At 38.3% G+C, this 26,865-nt stretch overlaps 1 protein-coding gene across 21 annotated transcripts in view; it reads right to left on the minus strand.

Annotated features, from left to right (window-relative positions):
* Nucleotides 1–26,865, minus strand: part of LOC132362734 (ELKS/Rab6-interacting/CAST family member 1-like) — a 187,013-nt gene that overhangs the window by 124,557 nt on the left and 35,591 nt on the right. For 19 of the 21 annotated variants that reach the window (XR_009502451.1, XR_009502460.1, XR_009502458.1 and 16 more), the window contains exons 5-8: nt 11,596–11,733; nt 10,193–10,333; nt 9,109–9,249; nt 3,195–3,388 (exon numbers count right to left, since the gene is read on the minus strand). Coding sequence is in view for 9 of the 21 variants with exons in the window: in XM_059917719.1 (XP_059773702.1) it covers nt 3,195–3,388; nt 9,109–9,249; nt 10,193–10,333; nt 11,596–11,733 (614 nt within the window). In the remaining 12 variants the exon portion in view is untranslated. Of the gene's footprint in view, nt 1–1,160; nt 1,264–3,194; nt 3,389–9,108; nt 9,250–10,192; nt 10,334–11,595; nt 11,734–26,865 lie in introns of those variants that run through there. The other 2 variants (XM_059917721.1, XM_059917716.1) reach the window with 2 other exon arrangements.

Genomic DNA, 26,865 nt, shown 5'->3' on the forward strand with positions numbered 1-26,865 from the left:
GTAAGGGACTATTTGTTTTTCTCAAGACCACAAAGAATAAGTCTGGGAATTCTTCATGATTTAATCTAAACCTATTAATACTGGAGAATCTTACATAAGTACTAGGAAATTTTAAAAGAATAATAAGAATTTTCTTTAGCCCAATGATAACATTCTGCTGTCATTTTTGCACTTAGAAGGTGGCTGAACACCCAGTAAAAATGCATGCTACTTCCTGAATCAGGGTGTGGCACTACAGCTGCATCGCCTGAGAGGCTACTACTTAAAGGGCACTCCAGCAAAAGAACCACCACATAAAAGATGGGCTAGAAACCAAGAATAAGACAATTATATCCAACAATATCAGAATCTTAGCAGAGAGAACACATACTTTATCCACAAGCAATGGACCTAAGAGGTACTGTTCAACTGGATATATAACCGGCTGGTCTTTAATTCTGATCAAGCAAAACCCCCAGCAAGCCCCAGCAGCAGCAAGAGTGGCAGCAGCAACTCCTCGAGTACACAACTGTAGCCTTACTTAACACTCACTTTCCCAGGAAGTCCCAAACAAACCCCCCCGACGGTGCAGGGACAGAAATGTGGCGTGGAAGGTACAAAGTGCGGGAGGCTGGCTTTCTGGGAAACAGCATGGCCAAGAGGGACATGAACACAGACAGACACAGAGACCAAAACCCCAATGGAATAGGACCAGGATAAGACACGCCAAAAGAAAGGTGAAGAAACTCAGATGAGGAATGACAGGGAGCCAGACACCCACACCCAGGAAACAGTGGAACAGCAACATAAGAAGCAAACGGTTAGTAAGAAACACAGCAGCCACGCACACGCAGCTCAGTACTAAAACTCTGGGAAGAAAAGGCATAAAATAATTCCAATCATCTTTTATTCCCCTCTTAAACTATGCTGCTCAATAACAAATTACAAAGCCAGTAGCAATTGAGTTTTTAAAACTGTTTCTTTTCTCGGTAGCCAGGAAACTGTGCGTCGAATCTTAAAAGAAGATTACAATGTTACATGACCAGAGGACAAAATTCTATAGTACTTGTTCAAATTTATAAGTAATATTCTGTGGAAAGAACAGATCATTTACAACTCTCTCCCCAAATGTGAGAAATATAGTGGCTAATAAAAGCTATCTGGTGTGCTTTGGATATCAAATATAGATTTAATTCTATTTCTTACTCTCGTTCAAATCACGTCCATCTCCCAAAATCAGTACTGGGTCCAAAAATGAATTGAAACATTTTTCAAGCAAGGTATCTGGAATAGCAAGCAATAATTTCAATGCAGAGTTCTAACACAAAAAAATCAAACTGAAAAATAAAACTTTATCAAGGGACTTCCCTGGTGGCGCAGTGGTTAAGAATCTGCCTGCCAACACAGGGGAAACGGGTTCGAGCCCTGCTCGGGGAAGATTCCACATGCCACGGAGCAACTAAGCCCGTGTGCCACAACTACTGAGCCTGCGCTCTAGAGCCCGCATGCCTAGCGCCGGTGCTCCGCAACAAGAGAGGCCACAGCAATAAGAAGCCCACGCACCACAAAGAAGAGTAGCCCCCGCTCGCCGCAACTAGAGAAAGCCTGTGCACAGCAACGAAGACCCAACGCAGCCATAAACAAATAAATAAATGAATAAATAAATAAATTTATTAAAAAAAAAAAAAAACAAAAACTTTATCAAGAAATTTCTTTTCTGAAAGACTGAAATACATTTAGTGGGAAGTCACTAATCCATCAGAAGTATCGTATTTTAAAATCTATGAAATTAAGATTTGAATAAAAGTCTGATTTCAAAAAATAAATAAATAAATAAATAAAATAAAAATAAATTACATCTATGAAGTACTGCTGTTGATTTCAGGGTGACACAAAAGCAAAGAAAGGCATGTACTTATGTAAGTATGTAACGAGAGAGTGTGTGTGTGTGTGTGTGTGTGTGCACGTGCACGTGTGCTGGGGGTAAAGATGCAGTGCAAACAGGGAAGACGTACAAAAAACATACATAATCTAATCTTGAGACTCTGATAATTTGTTAATTCTGACTTAAAGAACTTTATCCACCCATCTTATCCAGAACCAGACCAGAAAACACGAATAGAGTTAATATCAAAATAAGAGGAAACAAATGAGTAGGTGATCAGCTCATTCATTCACACTTTCAACTTAGTGAAGAAGAATTGTGAGGGTTGGACTTTATCCTTTTAGTTTTTTGAAAATCAAAATTCTATGGGTACAGAACAAGAGGAAAAAGTTACTTCTAGGGGAAAATATCAAGTCTACCAATATCCTAAAAATTTAAAACTTAGTAAACAACTTATGAAAGTAGTCTACTACTTCCCAACGTTCAAGAGCATGAAAATAAAATACTTCTAAGAATCAGGCTCAAAGGAGTCACACGGATTAATGACTTCATTCTGTCACTGCCAGTCTCTCTGACTGTTCAGAATACAGTGATTAATGCAGTTCTACTGGAAGAACTATTTCTATGCACTTGTGAATTTATGTTAAATACATGGTGTAAAGGAAGAGGCCAAGAGGCATACGCTTTATCTTTCGTACAAAATACCCTAACAAGAAAAAAAGGCAAAGAAAATTCCAAGAGAGCTATCTGGCTGGTTCTGTTTAAACAAAGCTCATTCTGAAGAAGTCAAAGTCAGAGCTCAATAAAAAATCACATCCAAGTCTCCTAACTTGTCCTCAAAATGTCCCTCCTTCTAAATTTGACCTATGTACCAATGTAATAGCTTGCTTCTCCACAATACAGAGTCTAAAAATTCACAGCCCAAAAGAGCAACGGCTCAACATAAAAGGTCTAAACCAATTAAAAATTTTAACTCCTTAAACTTGAGGTTCATTTGTTCCTTACACAGATAAATAAATAATGAGAGAGCAAGTGGCTATCTGCACTCTCTTGATTAGCCAGTAGAAAACTTTAACTTCTTAATCAATGAATACTTTCTCTTTCCAATCAATGATGCTGAAGTCCATAGCTTCCCAATCTATTCCCACTCCGTGTTGCCATTCAGAGACTGCAACAGTGAAGCTACACTGACTTAGAATAAAAAGTAGGTAATAAAGTAAATTGAGAGGCAGATATATTGGAAAAATATGTCCCGAAAAGTACATAGTTTTAAAACCATCCTTCAACCTCTCTAACATAGAGAGTGCCTCTTCAGCTTCCCTTTCCTTACCTTTCCAACTCAGCAATCTTCTTATCTTTGTCATTCTTCTCACTTTCCACCTCCTTCAAGATTTCCAAGAGGCGGTCAACTTCTGCCTGGGCCTTGCTAGAGTCATCTTTGTACCTGGCAATCTCTCTCTCCAATTGCTGTATTCGATCACTCATCTCTGGACTGGCTCTGGCTTCCGATGCTGCCTCGTGTGCCTACAAAGAAAATGTCCAAGTTCTATCAGATATACATACAGTGGCAGTGGGCAAACCATGTCCCCAGAAGCCACCTATACTCCAATTTCAACAGGGGATTATCAAACATCTAATAGCTAGTCTTCAATTTATAAGGTTCTTCTCTGCTTAAATATTACATAGACAAAATATCACTACACAGTTACATTTTTTTTTTTTATAACTGGAAGTTTGTACCTTTTGACCACCTCCACCCATTATACAAACACACACACACACACACACACAGCCCTCCATTTCTGACAACTACCAATCTGGTCTCTGTATCTATGAGTTCAGTTTTTGGTTGGTTTTTGGTTTTTACATTCCACATATAAGTGAGATCATACAGTATTTGTCTTTCTCTGTCTGACTTACTTCACTGCCCTGCTTTTAAAATGTAATAATGCTAGGGAAGCACTTATCTACTAGAATGGGATAAAATCTGAAATATGATATTTAACAATTATTCTGGGTCTTACATTTTATTACTAGACTCTTATCTCAATCTTACATTAGGAAATATGCTCTCATTTATTTTAAGACATTTTTTTAAAGTCAAAGGGTTTTTTATTTTCAATAAGGCAATTTCCAATATAAATTAAGTTGAGAAACAGACATGATAAAATAGTCAAATTCATTCAACATCTAGCAGAACTGAAAAAGCTGTATAAGACAGGTAATGTTGTTAATTAAATCTCTGTGATCTACTTTCAAATTCCTGGGCATAGGTTAACTTACTGATTCCATAAACAGTTATGTGTTAATGAATAAAACTAAAGCTGATTCCCAAATATAATTAATAAATTGTTTTTATTATATTTTTAGATTTTATTCTAAACAGCAAAATTCATACAAATACCTTCATAAAACAAGAATGAGTAGGCCTGTTCCATACAGGAAGCTACTGGAACTTCAGTTCCAACATGTAAAAAACTCAGAAGTCATCACTACTATTTTTACAAGAAAAAGTTGAAAAACAGAAAATCAATGAGTTTTCTAGGACCTATCAGAGAACTGAGGTCACAGGAAAAATTACCCCTCCAACATCAAGAGACACTGGCAAACCCACAGAGCTGAAGCTGAGATCTGCTCACCTGGAGCAGAAGCTGTGAGCAGAAACACTTAAGTGGTAATTTTAAGGAACTGCTGGGGGCTGAGTGTGGACGTACAAGCAAAAGAGTGAGGAAAGTCCCAGGGCCGGCGGTTTTAGGGGGGCCCATACTTTCATGGGCTTTAATCCAGGAACCACACCAGGGTCTCACAGTGAAGAGCCAACAAAAATCCCCTTGTGGTTCTGGCTGCAGGAGGGGAAGAGTAACAATTGTGAAATATGCCCAAAGTGTACTCTATCCAAAGACAGACCCTCAGGAGTAAAAATTTTAACAGAGCTTTGTCCTACCTGGGGAAAGGGCATTTCTCCCACTCTCGCCCCTGCTAGTAAAAAATAAGACTCATATATTTGACACAGATGTTGGAATTACCAGACAGGGAATTTAAAGTAACTATGATAAATAGCTAAAGGCAAAGGACTTCCCTGGTGGTCCAGCGGTTAAGAATCCGTCTTCCAGTGCGGGGGACACGGGTTTGATCCCCGGTCAGAGAACTAAGATCCCACATGCCGCAGGGCAACTAAGCCCGTGCGCCGCCACTACAGAGCCCCCATGCCTCAACTAGAGAGGCTGCATCCCACAAACGACAGAGCCCATGCGCTCTGGAGCCCGTGCGCCACAACTAGAGAGCCCGCGCATCACAATGAAGATCCCGCATGCCACAACCAAGACCCAACACAGACAAAAAAATAAATAAATAAAATAAATAAGTATTTTTAAAAAATAGTTAAAGGCGCTAAGGGGAAAAGGAGACAACACCCAAGAGTAGAGGGGCAATGTAAGCAGAAAAATGGACACTGCAAAGAAGAATGAGAAGGAAATGCCACATATTAAAAACATGGAAGATCTTGCTTATAATGTGGAATCTGAAAAAGGTGAACTCAGAAAAGCAGAGGGTAGAAGGGTGGTTGCCAGGGGCTGGGGGTGGGGAAATGGGAAGATGTTGGTCAAAGTGTACAAACTTTCAGTTATAAGATGAATAAGTCCTGGGGATCTAACGTATAGGATATCGACTCTAGTTAACAATGTTGTGTTGCATACTTGAAATTTGCTAAGAGAATACATCTTAAAAAGTGTTCTCAACAACCTAAGTGTCCATCAGTGGATGAATAGATAAGAAAATGCGGTATGTACGTATGTATGTATGTATACACACACAGGAATATTACTCAGCCATAAAAAAAGGGGGAAAGTCTTTTCATTGGCCACAAAATGGATGGACCTTGAGAACATGCTAAGTGAGATAAGTCAGACAGAGTAGATAAATGTCATTATGACTGCACTTATATATGGAATCTAAAACAAAAACAAAAAGACCAAGCTCACAGAAAAGACCGGTAGCCTGCCAGAAGTGGGGAGTCAGAGGTGGGCGACATGGGTGAAGGGGACCAGAAGGTACACATTTCCAGTTACAAAACAGTAAGTCCTGGGGATGTGATGTACAGCATGGTGACTATAAATATGTGCTGCATATGTCAAAGTTGCTAAGAGAATACATCTTAAAAGTTCTCATCACAAGAAAAAAAATTTATAACTATGTATATTGATGGATGTTCAATAGATTTACTGTGGTGATGATTCTGCAATATATACAAATATTGAGTTGTTATGTTGTACACCAGAAACTAATAAAATGTTATATGTCAATTATACTACAATTTTTAAAAAGTGTTCTCACCACACACACGAAAAAAGGTAACTATTTAAGGTTGATGAATGTGTTAATTAGCTTGACTGTGGTAACCATTTCACAACGCATACATAGATGAAAGCATCATGTTGTACACCTTAAATATCTACAATTTTTGGCATTGAAAAAGCTGAGGAAAAAGAAAAGAGTGAAAATGTATATTGCAAACTCTAGAGCAACCTATATTTAGGTTGGAGGAGGGCGTTGTGGGAGCAGTGTAATAGGAAAACATCACTAATTAATTAAAATGAAAAGTTACAGTTGTCCAGAATGAAAGAAGGGAAAATACGAAAAGTAAAATGGCAATTAGCAGAAAAACAAGTAATAAATCAGAGGAGGGGGAAGCCACCAAGTCCTCTACCCAAAGATAACTTTATTTTTTCTCATGAACCTAAACACAAAGTTTAAGAGATCATAAAAATGGCCAGCTATAGAAGTATCATAACAAGGAGATTAAAAATAAACAAAGAGAAAATGTGGGATTGCCATAAATAGGCGAGTTTGGAATATTAGTGAATAACATTTATTACTCTTGACAGTTACTGCTCAGTTTCATAATCCTAAATACATCTAACAGTCTTACCTTCAATATTCCGGTATTAAATAGAAAATTACCTCCACTTCTTTAGTGAGGGGGAAAAAAGTCAATCACCAAATCTGAACTAGTTAATCTCAAAAAAAGTATTTTCCTACTTATTCAAAAGTAACTTTAAGCTACTGGATTTTCTTCCTTTCCTTAGCTTAAGAATATGACTTCATTTCTGGCACACCCTAAATAATGATTCATCACAAGGTGTTCATGCTGAACACACCCAATATATGTCAAAAGAACACCACCAAGTCTCAAGACTAGGCTGGGCCCCCTTCTCATCAGTAATCACATGAACTGGACCCAGTTAATCAGAGTTGGTAACTCAGAGATAATAAGTATGAAAGTGCTTTGAAAACCACAAACTGCCATATAAATATTAGAGAGGTGTAAATCAATGAAATGGATAGTAAATACCTGTACCAAATTCTAATATTCACCGGTATGGGTGATTATCACTGTTAAATTATCTCTTGCCAGGAAGCCTAATGCTAATAGAAGAAAAATATCAGATAATTGAGATTTTTACATTGTGGTCTTACATGTCATCTATAAAGGAGCTGCATATTTTAATCTTACTCTGAATTGCCAATTTTCTAAGAGTTTGGGGACTCTCAGGAGTAAAGTAAAATAGGATAAGAATGCCAAGAGAATTAATCAAGGTATAAATGGTATTTTGAATTTTAGGAGATTATTACTCCACTGGTAAGTTATTCCATATGGACACTATAGAGTTTTCTACTATGCTGTTATTTAAGGCAAAGCAAGAACAGTCATCAAGACAGTATGGGACTGGCACAAAAACAGAAATACAGATCAATGGAACAGGGTAAAAAGCCCAGAGATAAACCCACTCACATATGGTCACCTTATTCTTGATAAAGGAGGCAAGAATATACAATGGAGAAAAGACAGCCTCTTCAATAAATGGTGCTGGGAAAACTGGACAGCTACATGTAAAAGAATGAAAGCAGAACACTCCCTAACACCATACACAAAAATAGACTCAAAATGGGTTAAAGACCTAAATGTAAGGCCAGACACTATCCAACTCTTAGAGGAAAACAGAGGCAGAACACTCTATGACATAAATCGCAGCAAGATCCTTTTTGACCCAGCTCCTAGAGAAATGGAAATAAAAACAAAAATAAACAAATGGGACCTAGAAACTTAGAAGCTTTTGCACAGCAAAGGAAACCATAAACAAGATGAGAAGACAACCCTCAGAATGGGAGAAAATATTTGCAAATGAAGCAACTGACAAAGGATTAAACTCTAAAATATACAAGCAGCTCATGCAGTTCAATATCAAAAAACAAACAACCCAATCCAAAAATGGGCAGAAGACCTAAATAGACATTTCTCCAAAGAAGATATACAGATTGCCAACAAACACATGAAAGGATGCTCAACATCACTAATCATTAGAGAAATGCAAATCCAAACTACAATGAGGTATCACCTCACACCAGTCAGAATGGCCATTATCAAAAAATCTACAAACAATAAATGCTGGAGAGGGTGTGGAGAAAAGGGAACCCTCTTGCACTGTTGGTGGGAATGTAAAGTGATACAACCACTATGGAGAACAGTAGGGAGGTTCCTTAAGAAACTATAAATAGAACTACCATACAACCCAGCAATCCCACTACTGGGCATATACCCTGAGAAAACCATAATTCAAAAAGAGTCATGTACCACAATGTTCATTACAGCTCTATTGACAATAGCCAGGACATGGAAGCAACCTAAGTGTCCATCAACAGATGAATGGATAAAGAAGATGTTGCACATATATACAATAGAATATTACTCAGCCATAAAAAGAAATGAAATTGAGTTATTTGTAGTGAGGTGGATGGACCTAGAGTCTGTCATACAGAGTGAAGTAAGTCAGAAAGAGAAAAACAAATACCGTATGCTAACACATACATACGGAATCTAAAAAAAAAAAAAAGTTATGAAGAACCTAGGGGCAGGACAGGAATAAAGACGCAGATGTAGAGAATGGACTTGAGGACACGGGGAGGGGGAAGGGTAAGCTGGGACGAAGTGAGAGAGTGGCATGGACATATATACACTACCAAATGTAAAACAGATAGCTAGTGGGAAGCAGCCGCATAGCACAGGGAGATCAGCTCAGTGCTTTGTGACCACCTAGAGGGGTGGGATAGGGAGGATGGGAGGGAGATGCAAGAGGGAGGAGATATGGGGATATATGTTTATGTATAGCTGATTCACTTTGTTATAAAGCAGAAACTTAAAAAAAATAAATAAAGCAAAGCAAGAAATTGGAAAAGTTTTCTTTAACCTTTTTCAACTGCGAGTCCATCTTCAGACACTCTTCCTTCTTCTGCTCCAAAGCAATTTCTAGTGTCTTAAGCCGTGAGTCCTTTTTCAATCCTGCGGAAGCCAGGGAAGAAGCATGCTCTTTCAGATCCAAGAGTGAAGCCTAAAAGAAGCAACATACATCTAGAATAAATACTATTTATTAACAAAATGGAGATTTAAATTCTTAAATTTATTTTCCTGGTGGTTTGTAGTTTCTTTCCATTAGCATATACTGACATATTTCCACTTCAAGAACATGAAATACAGAACAACAACATTAGCTCTGGCTTTCAAGTTCTAACTAAAACAGAATGAATTCCCAAGAAATACCAACTGAATAGTGACTTAAAGAGCTCTACCAATACATATCCATTCCCACAAAATAAATGGAAATAGATCAAGCTTTGTGAATGTAAGCAGTCAACCTTAGTAGCTACACTGACTTTTTTCTTCTCTTCTGATTTTGGAAGAAACATTCTATTAGAAACACAAATTCCCATAAATTTTCCTAAAGATATTAGAAAGAAAACCCTGAGAATGTCCCTAAAGCTCATTATTATCTGATCACAAGGCATTAGGTATTTCTGCTATTTAGGTGACATCGACAAGATTCTTCAAAAGTAAAATCAAAGTCTATTAAGTCACCTAATTGGTCAACAATCATTTAAGATTCTCTGCCAATGCTGAGGTGATCGTTAAGAGCTGATGTAAATAAACTGTCCTCCTTGTGCACATGCCATTCGTCTATCAGCTTTCTCACCATTAGCACAATATTTCTCCAAATGTAACTGGAGAAATACTGTTATTTTAGGATCTGTAAAACGTCATTAGCAAGTAAGAAGCCAACTCATAACAGTTGCAAGAGGTAAGAGGTAAGACTTAGGAAAGAAATGATTCCATCTACTGTATCTCTGCAAAGCTTCCTGAAATAATCCCTGCTATAAGAAGATTCTTTAAATCTTCCAACAGACCCTTTTTTTATACGCATTATGTAAACACCAACAACATATACACACAATGCACTGGCTAAGCAAACCAAATAATTCCATTTTGGTGATCTTGACCTCTTTCTCTGAGAGGTCGCCTTGCAATAGGCTGACTTTTTCTTTCAGGTCTTTAAGATCTTTTTTGTAGTTATCAATTTCCTCCTGCTTTTCTTGCTCATCTTGGTCCCGCTGGTCCTTTAAGCGTTCGATTGTCCGCTCCTGATAAGAGAGTACATCAATACATGAGAAAATTCCTTTCATACTTCTATCATATGACTGCAATTCAGCTTCTAGCTGATAAAATTTCACACTTCCATCCTCCATTCAAAAGACAGTGATAGGTCGTTAATAATTGACCTTGTAAAGAATCCAACCTTCCAACCTATCTTGCCCTAACATACATCTGGTTTTGTTCTTTTGATTCCCCTAGGTTTCTTTTCCTATAACCTTAATTAGTATTAGATGTCCCTAGAGTATTCTTTTGGAATAATCTCATTTATTCAAATCCCAAGCAACAAAAAACTTATACATATACCCTAAGGACAATAAGTAGCAAATATTTCTTTTCTATATATAATTCACATGTTGCCTACAAAGCAATGGAAACAACTCACAACTCACACAGCAAACAGGAGGAGGTTGGAGAGATTATGATTTGTTGAGCTTAAAGCATAAAGAAGGATAAAGAAAAGAGAAACCATTAAAACTTCTGTCAACAGATACTCAGGAAGTTTGAAAGTTGAAGCAATTTAAGTACATTTATGGGTATTATTTCTGAATATATTCGGGGATCAAGCCTTGATCCCTGGGCAGGAAGCCTGAAACATTCTGAGTCCAAGAGGCTTAAGGAACAGTAACCCTATCCCTTAAAGAAAAAAGAAGAAGAAGAAGAAGAAGAATCCAATTAAAATGCCCCACCAAGAGTCCTTAAACCTCCTCCAAGACATTAACACTTGTCATGTTGGGCCACTTCTTTAGTCAACCATTCCTGTAAAAACTAGGTTTGCTCATGAAGGCAAAATGAAGTGGCAAGGCCACGACTAGAAAAACAGCAAGTACACTGTATTAATAACTAAAACCCATGAATATATTAGATCCCAATGCGGCACAGTAAAAGAGAACTAATGTTGCCTCCTGATGGTCAGCGTCCGACATTCCCACATCACCGAATTCTAGCTGACCATACACATAAAAAGAAGATAGTAAACAGGGAGCACATGGCTGATTCTTTAGAAACTTCAGCCACTGCCCTCCAGTACGGAATCCATCCTGCCTAGCAACAGGTGCTTAAATTGGCAACAACAAAACGAATCTTCTTTCCCTTACACTGGGTACGTCAGCAACAGTACAGGCAGCTCTTTTCCCTTTTGCCAAAGCGACTTCTTCTGTCTCCTCTATCAAGTCTCAGCACTAAAGTGACTTTCAGATTAATGAGAAGGCAGAAGAAATGTGTCTGTGAGGAGTCTGGGCCAGTCACCCACCTTCTCGGCAAGGGCCTCCTCCAAAGTAGTCAAGGCGGTGTCAGTGTTGGTGGTGTCAGCCTGCAAGGATTTGACTCGCTCCTTCAAGCTGCTCATCTGCTTTTCCTTATCTCTAAGTTGCTCTTGGAGCTTTTCATTCTGAGTGTGCACACACATTTAAGGGGGGGAAAAAAAGGAAATTCAGAGAAATACAAACAGTCACAATAAAAATCATTTTAAGTTGGAAACAGGTAGATCAGGGTTGTCAGTGTGTGCTCTGTAGAAGTAATTTAACCCTAAGGGTCTTAGAACTTCATGCAAAGCTTTAAACTGAGAACTTATAGCCAGAAGACAGAAAAGACATACACATGGGTATGGTCATACATGCAGAGTCATAAATCTCTATAAAGAAATAAGCAAAGTAGCTAGGGAGAAAAGACCCAACATATAGGGATAGGGATAAAGGGAAGACCTACAGGGAGGAAAGCCATGAGAAACTGGATTACTTCCAAAGCAACAGTGTAAATGCCCAGAGAGATTCCTTTAAAAAATGCTGAGGGAGGACAGCAAATTGAACAGCTGGATGCTAAGAAAAACAAATCAGCTGTAAAAAGGAAAAACTGTCCTTAAATTTATTTATTTATTTATTTCTGGCTGTGTTGGGTCTTCGTTTCTGTGTGAGGGCTTTCTTTGGTTGTGGCGAGCGGGGGCCACTCTTCATCGCGGTCGCGGGCCTCTCACTGTCGCGGCCTCTCTTGTTGTGGAGCACAGGCTCCAGACGCGCAGGCCCAGTAGTTGTGGCTCACGGGCCCAGTTGCTCCGCGGCATGTGGGATCTTCCCAGACCAGGGCTCGAACCCGCGTCCCCTGCATTGGCAGGCAGATTCTCAACCACTGCGCCACCAGGGAAGCCCGGAAAAACTGTTCTTAAATGCTAGTGTTCAAGTTAGGTTTTTATATCATCTTTTATTTCAACAGCAAGCATTTTCAATGAAATTTATTATTATAGTTATTCATTCCTTCATATACCCTAGTACGCATTCATTTACTCAAAAAACTATTGGTGAAGTCTCTATTACATGCCAGGCACTAGTGACACAAAGAAAAATGAACAGACCCATTTTCATTATAAGATGGGAAGGGGACTTTATGTACCTGAATCCAAGCTATGGATGGGCTTCCGTGCCATTCTAACGAGCACACATTTTACTCTAGACAGATGGGGACTATTAGGGACTTTTAAGCAAAGAAACAGTCCGGTCAGTTCTGTATTTCAGACTGATAATTCTGATAGCTGTGGAGAAGATAGTCAATATCTAAGGGGAGTTACGTAGAGGCATGAAAACAGCTAGGAGAGCGTATCAATTCAGGTAAGAGAGTTTGGAAACTAAGTGAGTTAAGAGAGATGGAAAATAGGGGATGGGTTTGTGAACTAGTGTGGAAACAGCATATTATCACTAGGGAGACTCCCGTACACACAATGAAAAATAGGAAGCAAAAATATGGAGGAACTGTAGAGAGAGATTCTTAATAAGCAAAAGGAAAATAAGTAAGACAACTATTCTAAAACTCACAAACTTCATTCTTTCATTCAGCTACGTGCCAGGTAGTTTTCTAGGTGTTGAGGATATAGAATTAATCCAAACAGACAAAAATCCCTACCCTCAAAGAGCTTAATCCTAATACGCTAGACAAGGAATGAATGAATGAAGTGAACATAGTATGTAGGATGGTGATAAGTCCTACAGAGAAAAATGAAGCAGGAGAATATAATATCATCGTCTACTCTTGAACTAGCTGGTTTATTTCACATGGCTTTCAAAAAGCAACATAAATGTTATCTGCTTTGGGATGACTTTCTTGCTCTTACCCCCATGACAATAAGATGACCACAGTCTGTATGCCATCACACATGAACAAAGTACTGATCTACATACATACATATACACATCTCCCATTCTTTTCTCTATCTATACATTTATCTCCATTCTTTCATCTATCTATATATTATAACACGAATCTCCAACCATATTGTTATTACTCATTCTATACACATTTTCTTCCCCTCTTCCAAGGGGAAGAAAAAAAGGTCCCTCTCTACAGTCCCTGAGAATTCCACAGCAGAACAAATAAGCTAAGCGAAAAGATTCAGCGAACTCAGAATAGGGAACCATGAGTACTGTCAGGCTTGGATTTTCACTCTTTAACGAAGGAAGAATCCTACAGGTGAACCACTGCAACTGGCTCCAGTCTTTTCCATGCCGATAAAGTCCAAAGCATACTGTGAGAGAAAAGACCATCACATATGAAAAGCATTAGTTTCCTTTAGTTTAATCAGACACTCCTATTGGAATCTCATATGGATCAATACTTAGGTAAATTCACAACCACTAAAGAGATTTTGCCACTTAAAAATCTAGTACTCCATAACATACAGGAGGCAATGCCCTGGTGTTTACATATTTAACCAGCTGTGCGGGTCATCCTAGTTGCTGACATATAAACCTTACACACACACAAAAAAGATATCATCATTCTGTTGATTAGACTTTTTTACCAAGGAAGAGCAGTACAACCACCTTTTTTAAAAAATAAAACTTCATAGAACCAAGTTTTACATACAAGAAACCAGAGATTTGTTTTATGAGCCCACCTAATATACAAACAGCCCTTACATGCATAATAAGGATTATACCCTTCTTTCTCCTCCATCATCAGCATCTAAGAAATAATTAAGATGTTCACTGTTAACAATTCCACTTGTATAATTTGTATGTAGGCCAACTATTAAAGGGATCCATTATTCTTTGCCAGCAAAAACAAAAACAAACAAACCAACCAACAAACAAAAAGACTTTTCCTGATATACTCAGGTGCAGAAGCTGCTAAACCAGGTAAAATCCCCATTAACAAGTTCTCCCTAAGCTACTTTCTTATCCAATTAGCCAGCTGTCTAAACTGCTGAGTTGGAGGGGAGGAAGAGGATGGCTATTCCTGGAGAGCAGAAATAGCCATTCCACGGTGAAGAAAGGGCAGCGCTCACTAGAGCTGTCTCCTTTGGGCAAGCTGCTATCGGCAAGGAAGGCCTGCAGTAGATACAGATATGTGCAAACCAGCTGCAAGAGCATTAACCCAAAAGAGGCTCTGTGTGGTGTGTGGGAGGATGGGTGTGTACAAAGCACTTTCCGTTTACCCAGCATCATGATGGACAGCAGCTGAATCCTACTGAAAACTCCTTTTATATATCCTCACTTTGGTTGAGACTCAAAATCGTGATTTTGTGATCAAGGCTCTCTGGGTTCAGACGTTGCTAACCAAGGGGTGTATGAATGCTATCATATTAATCTTGCCATTATTCTCTTCTTTTAACTAATCCAATATAGAGGCTGTGAAAACTGTTCACCCTAATAGTCCCATATCACACCCTTTCAGTATTTACCATGCAATTTCTATAAACTATATAGTGGAAATCCCATTCTATACCAAGTTCAATTATCCACAGGATCTGAAATACACTATTTACAAAAGCTTTGAATACAACAGCTAAGAGAAAAACTGGATCAGTTATGCACATACTCGACTATTAATGATAAAGATGACTGCTTCAGAATCATGCTAAGTGGAAAAATACTCCTTTAAATATGCTCAGAATATCTACCCAAGAAAAAAACTTTCCATTTTGTAGAAACAGAAACCACAGAATCCCTAAAATGGCAATATGATAAAAACAACAAAAAATTACTCGTGATGGGGGTGGTGGAGGAGGCGGCGGCAGTGGTGACAAGAGGCACCACTAACACAGAGAGTGTGGTATGTATCAGGCACTGTTTTCAGAAATCTATGTATAACAACTATTGAAGCTCCGCCACAAGACTATAATTATTAGGCAATCTAGCTCCAGAATTCTACTCTTAATCACTGTGCTATAAATAATATGTTCTATGATGGGGGGCAGGGGGGGGAAAGAAGAATCACACAAAGATGTCTCAAGCATCTTTCCATAAATGATTCCTTGTTATTAAGTAGTGTTTATCAATAAACACAATGTTATTACTACGGTCACATATGAAAATATTCTCCCCTACAGAAGCAAAGAAGGAAGGGTGGAGGTACCAAACCACTGCCGATGCAGAAGAGCATCTTCCATGTACTTCCGTGTATAGTCAAACATAACACACTAAAGCTGGTGGGCAGAACCAAAGGTACTTGATATCAGGATCAATATTATGATAGTATTAAGACAGTCTGTTTGGCCTTTCAAGGGGTAGAAGGAGGCTAGTTTATTTATACACACGGACTAAGGAGCACTTAACAATAGCTAAAAAAGCTTTTCTTCTTTTACATTAATAACTTATACTTAGTAATATTGAAAATTAATAAAAAATTCTTGCAGAAAATAATGTATTTTATAATTCTATGGCCTCTTCCTACTTTATGCATGACCGATCTGTATTAAGAAGAAATCATTAAGCAGCTATTAACATGTATTCAATTTCTGCATGAGTAAAATTGTGCAGAGATCAAAGGAATTGGTGTTTAGTCTATATTATCTGTGTCCCTGGTGATGAGTAGGGAGGGGAAGGGTCAATCAGGTTTATACATACAGCCTAAAATCATAGAGAAGAACTAAGAGTGAAGAATTCAAGAAGGAAACACTTTCTAAATAACTATTTAGAGAAGGAAGGCGTTTTCCTTAAAATGACCTCTCTAATTAGGGTATAAGTCTGTTAACTGGGCTAGAAAGAAAATTGAAATAATTATTATATGATATAGAGCCTTTCTTCTCGTACAATTTTTATTTTACAAAGAGAGAAAAACCGATGAAAGAGGAGGAAGACTAACGCAGAATGCATGCTGCACGTGAATCCATCAAATCTGCACACCAGCTCCACACTGGCACAGATTTCTTAACATCTTTTGTTTTGGTTTTTATCAGCATTGCCAGTTGTCAGAAACTATCATGGTTCAACGTGGGTGATTTATTCCTAGTCAAGTGGAACTGACTGCTCTGCTGCTGAGGCCCTAATCACTGAGCAAACGTAGAAGGGACTTCCTGTAGGATGTAGTTCTAAGGACAAGAAATCCCAAAATACTCCTTGCAGTCACCTAGCTACCTGGAACATCATTTAAAGGAAAGAATTTTTTGGATGATGCCTCCACACTTGTTCTAAGCAGCCATCAGTGTCAAATGTATTGTGGAAAGCAAGTTACTCAGAAAGGCTCTGACCTTTACCTTCTTGGTTAATAATACTTCTCAGTATCAGTGGTAAAAGTACAGTCTGGATGAACTGGTCATAATCAGCTGGCAAAAGAGATCTACAGTAATCAATGGAATCTAAAAAGGAAAAATTCACTAAGTCCCCTGATCTACGCAATTGTTTGTCTACCATCCTGCAGGCCTGTGAAATGTACTAACAAGGCACAACTATACTTTACTAAAATGATCAGGGTTTGCCCAGACTGTACTGGTCTCTAAGTTTTACTTGTCCAGTTATGTGTTTCCATCGATTAGAGGATACAAGAGCAACAAAGTCATGTGGAACTCTAAGCAGTGTTTTAAACACAACTTAGGTTGTTAAAACTCCCATATCTATATTCTCAATGACTGTTTAGGGTCTTTAATAAGCCCAGCAAAGATTCTGGCTGACAACCAATTATTTCTTTGGTTGAGTTTCCCTCCCAGTTGTGCTATTCTCTCATCATATAAGTAATGGACGGATTACCGTGATGAATAAATAGCTAGCTATGTCCCACTGGGCAAGTTACTTGTTCTTTCTAATTACCTACCTACAAGACAAAGACCACTAATATTCCTTTCAATTCTAAAATACAACTGTATTCTTTTTTATTTTTTTTAAATTTATTTATTTATTTTTGGCTGCGTTGGGTCTTCGTTGCTGCGCGCGGGCTTTCTCTAGTTGCTGCGAGCGGAGGCTACTCTGTTGCGGTGCACGGGCTCTAGGCACGTGGGCTTCACCAGTTGCGGCACGCAGGCTCAGCAGTTGTGGCGCACGGGCTTAACTGCTCCGCGGCATGTGGGATCCTCCCGGACCAGGGCTCGAACCCGTGTCCCCTGCATTGGCAGGCGGATTCCCAACCACTGCGCCACCAGGGAAGCCCACAACTGTATTCTTATGATGGGAAAGACGAGAACATTTAAAAAGTAATACACTTCAGCAGAGTACCTCTGTATTTTATCTTAAAAACTGTTCAAATTGAACTATACAGGAAGTATAGGTATGACCTTTAGGAAAATACAGAGTCCATTGCTCCGGTTAGATTTTATTAATTGCTGGGAGGGAAAGTAAGTTCCTTGATAGACTTGCTCATGGTACAGATAATGGAACTAGGGACCTCCTGAATTAAAATAACTGGATAATATGAAGCAAAAGCTGGTGAGACCAAAGGTCACACTGCTAGTCAAGATCTGCTTGGTAGACAATTAAGGAAATGGCTCAAATACTTCTTTTTATATCTGGCAGGCATATATAAAAACTTGGCGGGGCTTCCCTGGTGGCGCAGTGGTTAAGAATCTGCCTGCCAATGCAGGGGACACGGGTTCGAGCCCTGGTCTGGGAGGATCCCACATGCCGCGGAGCAACTAGGCCCGTGAGCCACAGCTACTGAGCCTGCGCGTCTGGAGGCTGCGACAGTGAGAGGCCTGCGCACCGCGATGAAGAGTGGCCCCCACTTGCCGCGACTGGAGAAAGCCCTCGCACAGAAACGAAGACCCAACACAGCCATAAATAAATAAATAAATAAATAAAATTAAAAAAAAAAAAAAAACAAACTTGACGGATATTCATATGCTAAAATTGCTCAAAAAAAAAAACAAAAAAACAAAAAGAGGACCCATAAATCCACGGTGGCTGTCCTTGTGAAGCAGCGGCAATGATGGGACTGCACCTAGGACCTCAATTCACACCTATACGAATGGCATCCCTTGAAGCTGTGCGATAACAATAGATAGAACACTCTTAGATCTAATAGTTCACTACATTTTAGTGATGAAAGAACTCAGTATTTTTAAGTAACTAACTAAAGCAGACACACTAGGCTTAGTTTCTGCCCATCCCCCCACAAAGAACCACTATTCTTTGTATTACTTATTACCAATAACAAAGTCGGGAAAAATCAAGTACATAACAATAGAAGGCTAGCTAAATTAAATATGCTCTATCAACCATTACAGTTCATATACTTGATGATTAATTAAGGATATGCAAACTTCTTTATTATATAACATTACATGAAAAAGAAAAGTTATCAAAATGTACAATATTATCCCAATTTGAAGGAAAAGTTTATTTTTACATAGAACTTTCCTTGTTATACCTTTTCCACATTTTTCAAATATTCAGAAGGGACATACATGATTTCAATGATAATGACAAAAGCAATAATTTTCTAACTCCTATCTGAGAAATCTCAGGATTTACAAGAAATATGATTAGGATCATGATAAGAGAGATTCTCCTAACATATGCACTTACCAACATGGGAAATCTCTAGGGGTTTCTGTGGGACATGTGAGCGTTTCTATTTAACCCACACCTTCCACAGGTTCATACTGTGGGACCAAACCAAGCTGTCAGAGACTTGGGGGGTTTTCCGCAATGCCAAAGGAAGACTGAGAGATAACAAATGAATCCAGAGAAACCAAGACTTGCAAAACCTATTTGAAATATATGGTCCAAAGGAAACAGCAATAGGATGCTTCACATATTTTAAGTCTAAATTCAAGTTCATCTCACTCAATTTTTATTTTAGCCAGGCCAACTTTTATGGCCTGAAGTAAGCTAACCTGTACTAAAAGTCAATCCTAGTGTGACAAGGCTGGGTTTCCCAAGAAGCAGACCTTGAGACAGATTTTATTGTTCAAGAAATTAGAGGGTGCTCTTGGGATCAATACCAGTGGAAAGGAAGTGGGGGGGGGGGGGAGCATGATGGTGCAGAGGGAGAAATTAGGCTGCCATGAAGTCCCAAAGGATTCAGACAACCCCATGGGGAGCTCTGAATCTGCGATGACCTTTCAGAGTTGCCCCAAATCAGGGCAATGGATTCAAGCCCTTGTACCCTACAAGGATCAATCATTGGATACCAATGGGAAGGGATGTGGCCTTGTACAAGGTAGGTCTCTTTAGCCAACGCAATCTCCACGGGGGATACTTCCAGCACCTGGGGGAATACAACCTTCAACCCTCAGCAGGGATCTGGGTCACTCATCACAGCATCCATTATACCCAGCAGCTATGTATGCTCTTTCTAGTTAAATAATATTTAACATGAAATTGTAATTGCTCTCAATTTATGCTGTATTTGAACCATATACATAATTTTATGGCTTTGTAAAACCTAGAGACCCTTGTATCCCAACTTGATTGTTTCACCCATGGTGGGCATTTTGAAGCAGGAGTTCAGGGATGGCCTTTAAGGTGTGTCTGACATCCCGGTCCACACAAATGAGCCATGTGCATTTTTACATGAAGAGCACCCACAGCTTTCATCAGATTGTCAAAAGGGTAGGAGAAAAGTTACAAATCATTAATTAGTGGCATTCTTTTCAAATACCCACAATATTTTCTAAAACGAATAGCCACTTCACTTAAAATTGCTTGCTTAGCTGTTTTACAAAGATACTGTGTTACCAAATTTGCTGTGTAAGAGTTTGGCCTGGTTGGGATGCAGGGAGAACAGATCCAAACAACAGTTCCTCACCTATATGCAATGGAAGCCCAAGAATCTTACTAAATTTAGTAAATCCTCCTTGGTCAACTTGAATGATTTTTCTAATCTGAAAAACCCCTGCAGGAAAAAAAAAGTGTTAGGAGAAAAAAGTAAGGAGGTCTGGCAATTACAGGAAGATAAAACAGATAAAGGACAAAATACACGTCTGATGCTGGAAGCTCTTTTCTGGTGAGGGTGTACATATCGGTATGGCAGAGAGAAGGAAGAGCACAAAAAGCTACTTCATCAAAGTTTGATTTAATAATTTCTTCAGGAGGTTAATTATTTCCACTTCTCAACTAGAGTTGACAGGCACCTAGGCGTCTATCCAAAAACAGGCATTCCCACAGGTGAGAATGCAATGCAAGTTAATTCATGCCAAATTATAAGCAGTTTTAAGCAGAAGAAAATATTAACTGTGCTTCAAAACTCTGATCAAGCATTTTTTTTCCAAATCCTTTGCCTCTTTCTAGATATTTATCTATGTAATATTTATACTCTGACAAGTTCCTGCTACAAGGTCTCCTGAGAGACTACTAAGAACAACCTTTGTCCCAAAAGGAATCTGACCCTTCCATATTGACTTGTTAATTACCATTTTTCAAGTTTAAAATATGTTTTCAGTCAAAACAGAAGTCAGGGCACTCCAAACTAGAGCTTGCAAGACTCTGAGAATATTAATATGGCATACGATTAATAGGAAATGGACACATCACATAAATCCTCAAATTATTCACGAAGCTCCTTAAAAGTCCAAAGAAATGATGTTTTCATAAGAGTCAAAATTACTTCTGTGTTGTACAAAGCATGACACTATAAGCCTTTGAATGCTTCTTGTTTATATTATACCCTAGCACTTGAAAATAAAGCATTTATCCAAAGGCTATGTTCTCTCAGGTCCATTCCTATTGCCTCCATGATAATGGTGGTAGAACAAGTTTCTACATCTCTCCAGGTGAAAAATACAAGGCTCTTTAAAAACACATCCACTCTTATCCCAGGAATGCAAGATTGATTCACCATACAAAAATCAATCCATATAATGTACCATATTAATAAAGAACAGAAACCACATGATCATCCCAATAACTACAGAAAAAGCATTTGACAAAACCCAACACCTCTTCATGATAAAAAACACTCAATAAACTAGGAATAGAAGGGAACTTCCTCAACTGGATAAAAGGCATCTGTAAAAAACCCAGTTAACATCATACTTAAGGTGAAAAATGAAAACCTTTCCCCTAAGATAAAGAACAAGACAAGGATGTCCACTCTCACCACCTCTATTCATCATTATACTGGACAATTAGGGAAGGGCAATTAGGGAAGAAAAAGAAATAAAAGGCAGCCACATTGGAAAGAAAAGGTACAGCTACCTCTATTTGCAGATGGCTTTATCTTATACGTAGAAAATACTAAAGAATCCACTAAAACACCATTAAAGATAATAAACCAATTTAGCCAAGTTTCAAAACCCAAGACCAATAAACAAAAATCACTTGTATGTCTTTACACTAAAAATAAATAATCTAAAAATGAAGTAAAGAAAATTCCATTTACAGTAGCAGCAAAAATAATAAAATATTTAGGAATAAATTTAAAGAAGTGCAAGGCTTGTAAACTGAAAATTACAAAACATCAATGAAAGAAACTAAAAACAACCTAAATAAGTTAAAAGACATCCTGTGTTGATCAGCTGAAAGACCTGATGTTGGTGGGAGGTGGTTACTTCTTTTTTTGGACGCCCAAAAGCCAAAACGATCTTGAAAAGGAACAAAGGTAGAAGATTCACAGTGTCCAGTATCAAAACCTACTACAAAGCTACAGTAACCAAGACAGTGTGATGTGGGAAACAGACAGACATATAAATTGATGGAACAGAACTTAAAGTTCAGAAATGAACATGTGTGTCTATGTACAACTGATTTTTAGCAATGGTCCCAAGACCATTCAGTGGGAAAAGAACAGTCTTTTCAACAAATGGTGCTGGGACAAATGGATATCCACATGCAAAATAATGAAGTTGGATCCCTACCTTACACCACATACAAAAATGAACTAGGAATGGACCAAAGACCTAAAAGTAAAAGCTAAAACTATAAAACTCTTAGAAGAAAACACAGGAGGAAATCTTTGTGACCTTCAATTAGGTAATGGTTTCTTAGATATGATGTCAAAAACATATAAGCAACTAAGGAAAAAACAGATAAATTGGACTTCATCAAATTTAAAACTTTTGTGCATCAAAGGATGCTATCAAGACAGTGAAGAGATAACCCAGAGAATGGGAGAAATATGTGCAAATCACTTATCTGATATGGATGGAATCTCCCGAATAAAGACTTTCTAGAACTCAATAAAAAGCCAAATAACTCCATTTAAAAATGGGCAAAGGGGGCTTCCCTGGTGGCGCAGTGGTTGGGATTCTGCCTGCCAGTGCAGGGGACACGGGTTCGAGCCCCGGTCTGGGAGGATCCCACATGCCGCGGAGCGGCTGGGCCCATGAGCCACGATTGCTGAGCCTGCGCGTCTGGAGCCTGTGCTCCGCAACGGGAGAGGCCGCGACAGTGAGAGGCCCGCGCACCGTGATGAGGAGTGGTCCCCACTTGCCGCAACTGGAGAGGGCCCTCGCACAGAGGCGAGGACCCGACACGGCCATGGATGGATGGATAAATAAATAAATAAAAATTAAAAAAAAAGAAATGGGCAAAGGATCTGAACAGACATTTCTCCAAGGAAGATACACAGATGGCCAGCAATTACATGAAAAGACATTCAACATCATTAGTCATTATGGAAATAGAAGTCAAAACCACAACAACATACCACTGCACACCCATTAGAATGGCTATTTGAAAAAGAAAAATAACTAGTGTTGGCAGAAATGTAAAATGGTTCAGCCGCTTTAGAAACAGTTTGGCAGTTCCTCAAAAAGTTACAGGTAAAGTTAACATCAATTCCATCCCAAGATATAAACTCAAGAGAAATGAAAAACGTATGTTCATACAAAAACTTGTACATAGATGTAACATAATCATTATTCAAGTGGAAACCACCCAAACCTCCAGAAACTGATGGATGGATTAAAAAAAAAAAAGTGCTATATTCATTACAATGGAATATTATTCAGCCATAAAAAGGAATAAAGTACTGACACTTGCTACAACATAATGAACCTTGAAAACATTAAAGAAGCAAGACATAAAAAGCTACTTATTATATGATTACATTTCTATGAAATGTCTAGCATAGGCAAATTGATAAAGACAAAAAGTAGGCAGTGGATGCAGAGTATAGGGGTTGTGACAGGTATGGGTTTCTTTTTAGGGTCATGAAAATGTTCTGGAACTGGACAAAAGTGATGGTTGCACAACCTTGTAAGTATACCAAAAACAACTGAATTATATAGTTTAAATTAGTAAAGTTTATGGTATGTGAATTATATCTCAATTAGGGAGGGAAAAAAAAGCATCAATCCAATTAACCCCATGGTGCTAGCTTTAAAAGTCAAGGTTCCCCCCTCCCCCCCCCTCCACCCAGGGGTTTTTACAACCAAAAAATGTTTCTAGACCTTGTACAATGCCCCTTTTGAGACAAAACTGTCCCTCCCTTCCCCATTAAGAAACACTGATATAAATGGAATGAAATTATAATCTATTAATTTGAAGCGTCAATCTTTAAAAAGCATAGTTTCTGTGACAGAATAAGAAAACAGAAAAAAAAAAAAAGTCAAGGTTCCCAATATCCATCAACGAAGCGTGAAACTACTCTAGTACTGAGATTTATCTGGCATTATTCCCCAAATAACACAAATACAAATAACAGTTTAGTCAAGTTTCTCTGTTCTTAATGGACTTAAAAATTCTCTTGCAATCACTGTGTCATCCATGCACATACTCAGTCTGACGCGCTTCTAGATGGCGTCTCTTCCACGTTAGATCACTCATACGCAAAAGTTTTCATCTAGACGGTTGTGCTGCTCACCTATGATGATCTCCAAATTGAATACGTAGCATTAATTCACCTTCTGCTGTCAGCCTGCCCTTTCCACACACCTTATTCCTCTGTACCCTTTTCCTATCAATTATTTTCATACCCAGTGATAATGCCTCAATTGGGTAAAACAACTTAAAACTGTTTAGAATTCCTTCTGGTTTGAAGTGACTTCTGTTGACAGCAATAGATGATAGTAGAAGTCCTATGAATAAGAGATTAAAACACTGAGCAGAACATGGAAATATACAAAAAAGTCATACGACAACAGAAAAGAAAGTGAGAGCTTTGTTACCATACCACACAAACAAAATCTCGCCCTCATGTTCTCAATCCTTTATCCAACATTTTTATTCAGCTGGAGCAGATATTTTGCACAGACGGCCGCAACAATGTCTCCGACTTCACGTGCTTTTTTGTAAGTGGCTTTGCCACTCCTCCAGTAAGACGTGGAGTATTTTCCTTGACGCCCCCGCCACCAAATCAAGTTAGGTCCTGTGACTACTGTGACCAAAAGAGTACAGACAAAAGGAATCCCCTGCTGCTTCCAAACCAACTCCTAGCGCAACCCTTAACTGGCCACGGAGCCACGGAGCCAGAGGCCAAGGAATACCCAGGCAGGATGTACGCAAATGAAGAAACCATCCTGGTAGTGGGTCACCCAGCTGCAGACACCCCCAGCTGTCACCAAACAAATCAGGGACAAACTACGCAAGAGAGCCCTTCCTGAATTCCTGATTCACACATAAAATGACTGTTTACTCCACTAAGCTTCAGCAACAGTTTACTATGCAGCGAGAGGTTTTCCTCCCCCGTCTATCTTTACAATGCTATTGCTCTTTCTGTTTTAATCACTGATATCGAAAGTGTATTGTTTCTAGATTATCAGAAGATAGGGATGAGGCATGTTGTGTTTTCTTTTATTGTTTTTATTTTTTGGAGAGGGGTGTTCTGGAAGAGGAGGGATGGTGAGAAGGAACATATCATAATGAAAAGATATTTTGTAACAAAGTAAACTAAGATCCTCCCTTTTTTAGGGACTAATTCTTCAATCATTGTAAGATGTTACTTGTATAATACCAGCATCATTTAAAAAGTTATCTACTGACAAATGGAAGTTAAACCAGACTTTGAAAGTTCAACTATCTACCCTCCTTAAGGTTTACTTGAAAAAGTGAGGGGAAAAAAGTTATATGAAGCAAAGTAAATCCATATGGAGCATATTCCCCAGCAGAAAAGTTACCATCAGTCAGACTTCATTTACTATGCATTGTTTTTTCAATAAAATATTTCAAGAATTTAGCTATACATATTTTCCACTGAGGAAAAAAATTTTTAATTAAACTGAGTTCTATTAAAAAATAATAAAGAAAGAAAGAAAAGGGAAAATTCTAATGCCTAAGTATATTAAGTTTCCAACTTAAAATCCAATTAGGGCCTGACCTGCTCTTCTTTCAACTTAGCTTCATTAACAGCTGGCTTGTGATTTAAAAAGAATATTTAGAAAACATTACAATTAATCCTTATTAAAAATAAAAGCACAATTTTTAAAATATTAATTTTCTCAGAATAAATTAGTAAATATTGTTTTCAATGCTAAAATATATTCTTTCCATTTTATGATATGGAAAAAGTGAAGAAACTAACATGTCCTTAAAGTCAAGACTCTACAGCAAACAAATAGAGTGTGTAAAGAACCTATTCTTTCTGACTTCCTACCGAAAACAAAATAACAGGAGACTTAAAGAACCAATCCAGGACCACAAAAAGGGAAAACTTTCTAATTCAATTATCAGTTAGCTTTCTGCTACTGATAAATCTAAACTCTAAATACCAAAACCTAGGAAACTGGAGATGCAGGCAAGGTGAAATAAAGAGAAGTTACAGAAGCATACAAGGGAAAGATGATAACGTCTGCGTCAGCAAATTAAACTCCAAGCTACATTACCATTTATAATCAACCAAGCAAGAAGCTGTACAATTTTAACACAGATTCTGAATGCAGCTCAGATTCAAATGCTCAATTACATTTTCCAGGTCAGTGATTTATTATGAAGATAAGAAATTTACTGTAACACAAAACTACTTTAAACCATAGCGGAGAGCCCTGGAAAGGAGAGGCCGGTGCTAATCCCACTGTACTGCATGCTTGGCCATCTGCTATTGTCTCATTTCATTCTCTGAGCGCAGGGCTATCCCCGTGCATACAAATACATATACTACTTAGAAAGCTGGAAGCCTATGGGCAGGCAGTGGTGGCCCAGACAGACCCAAAATCGGTCCAGAGTATGTGATTCACAATCCAGCCATTCTCAAAGCTGCTACGATTTTCAGAAAACAAGGATTTTTAATGCATATTTAATATGCCAAAGTAATGCCAAAGTAATACATTGTTTCCTGGTATTCTCCTTAAATATTAAAAGAGTTAAATATTACTTAAACTTACAATTATAAGTAATATTTGTGAGAAAAATGATAGAGAATGCAGATGCCAAGAACAAGGAAAGGATGAAAGCAGAGTTACCATTTGCTCTTCCTTATGGAGTAAGTGGATAAATCAAGAAGCAAA

This window comes from Balaenoptera ricei, chromosome 3 (genome assembly GCF_028023285.1).
Source record: "Balaenoptera ricei isolate mBalRic1 chromosome 3, mBalRic1.hap2, whole genome shotgun sequence".
Classification (NCBI taxonomy): Eukaryota; Metazoa; Chordata; class Mammalia; order Artiodactyla; family Balaenopteridae; genus Balaenoptera; species Balaenoptera ricei.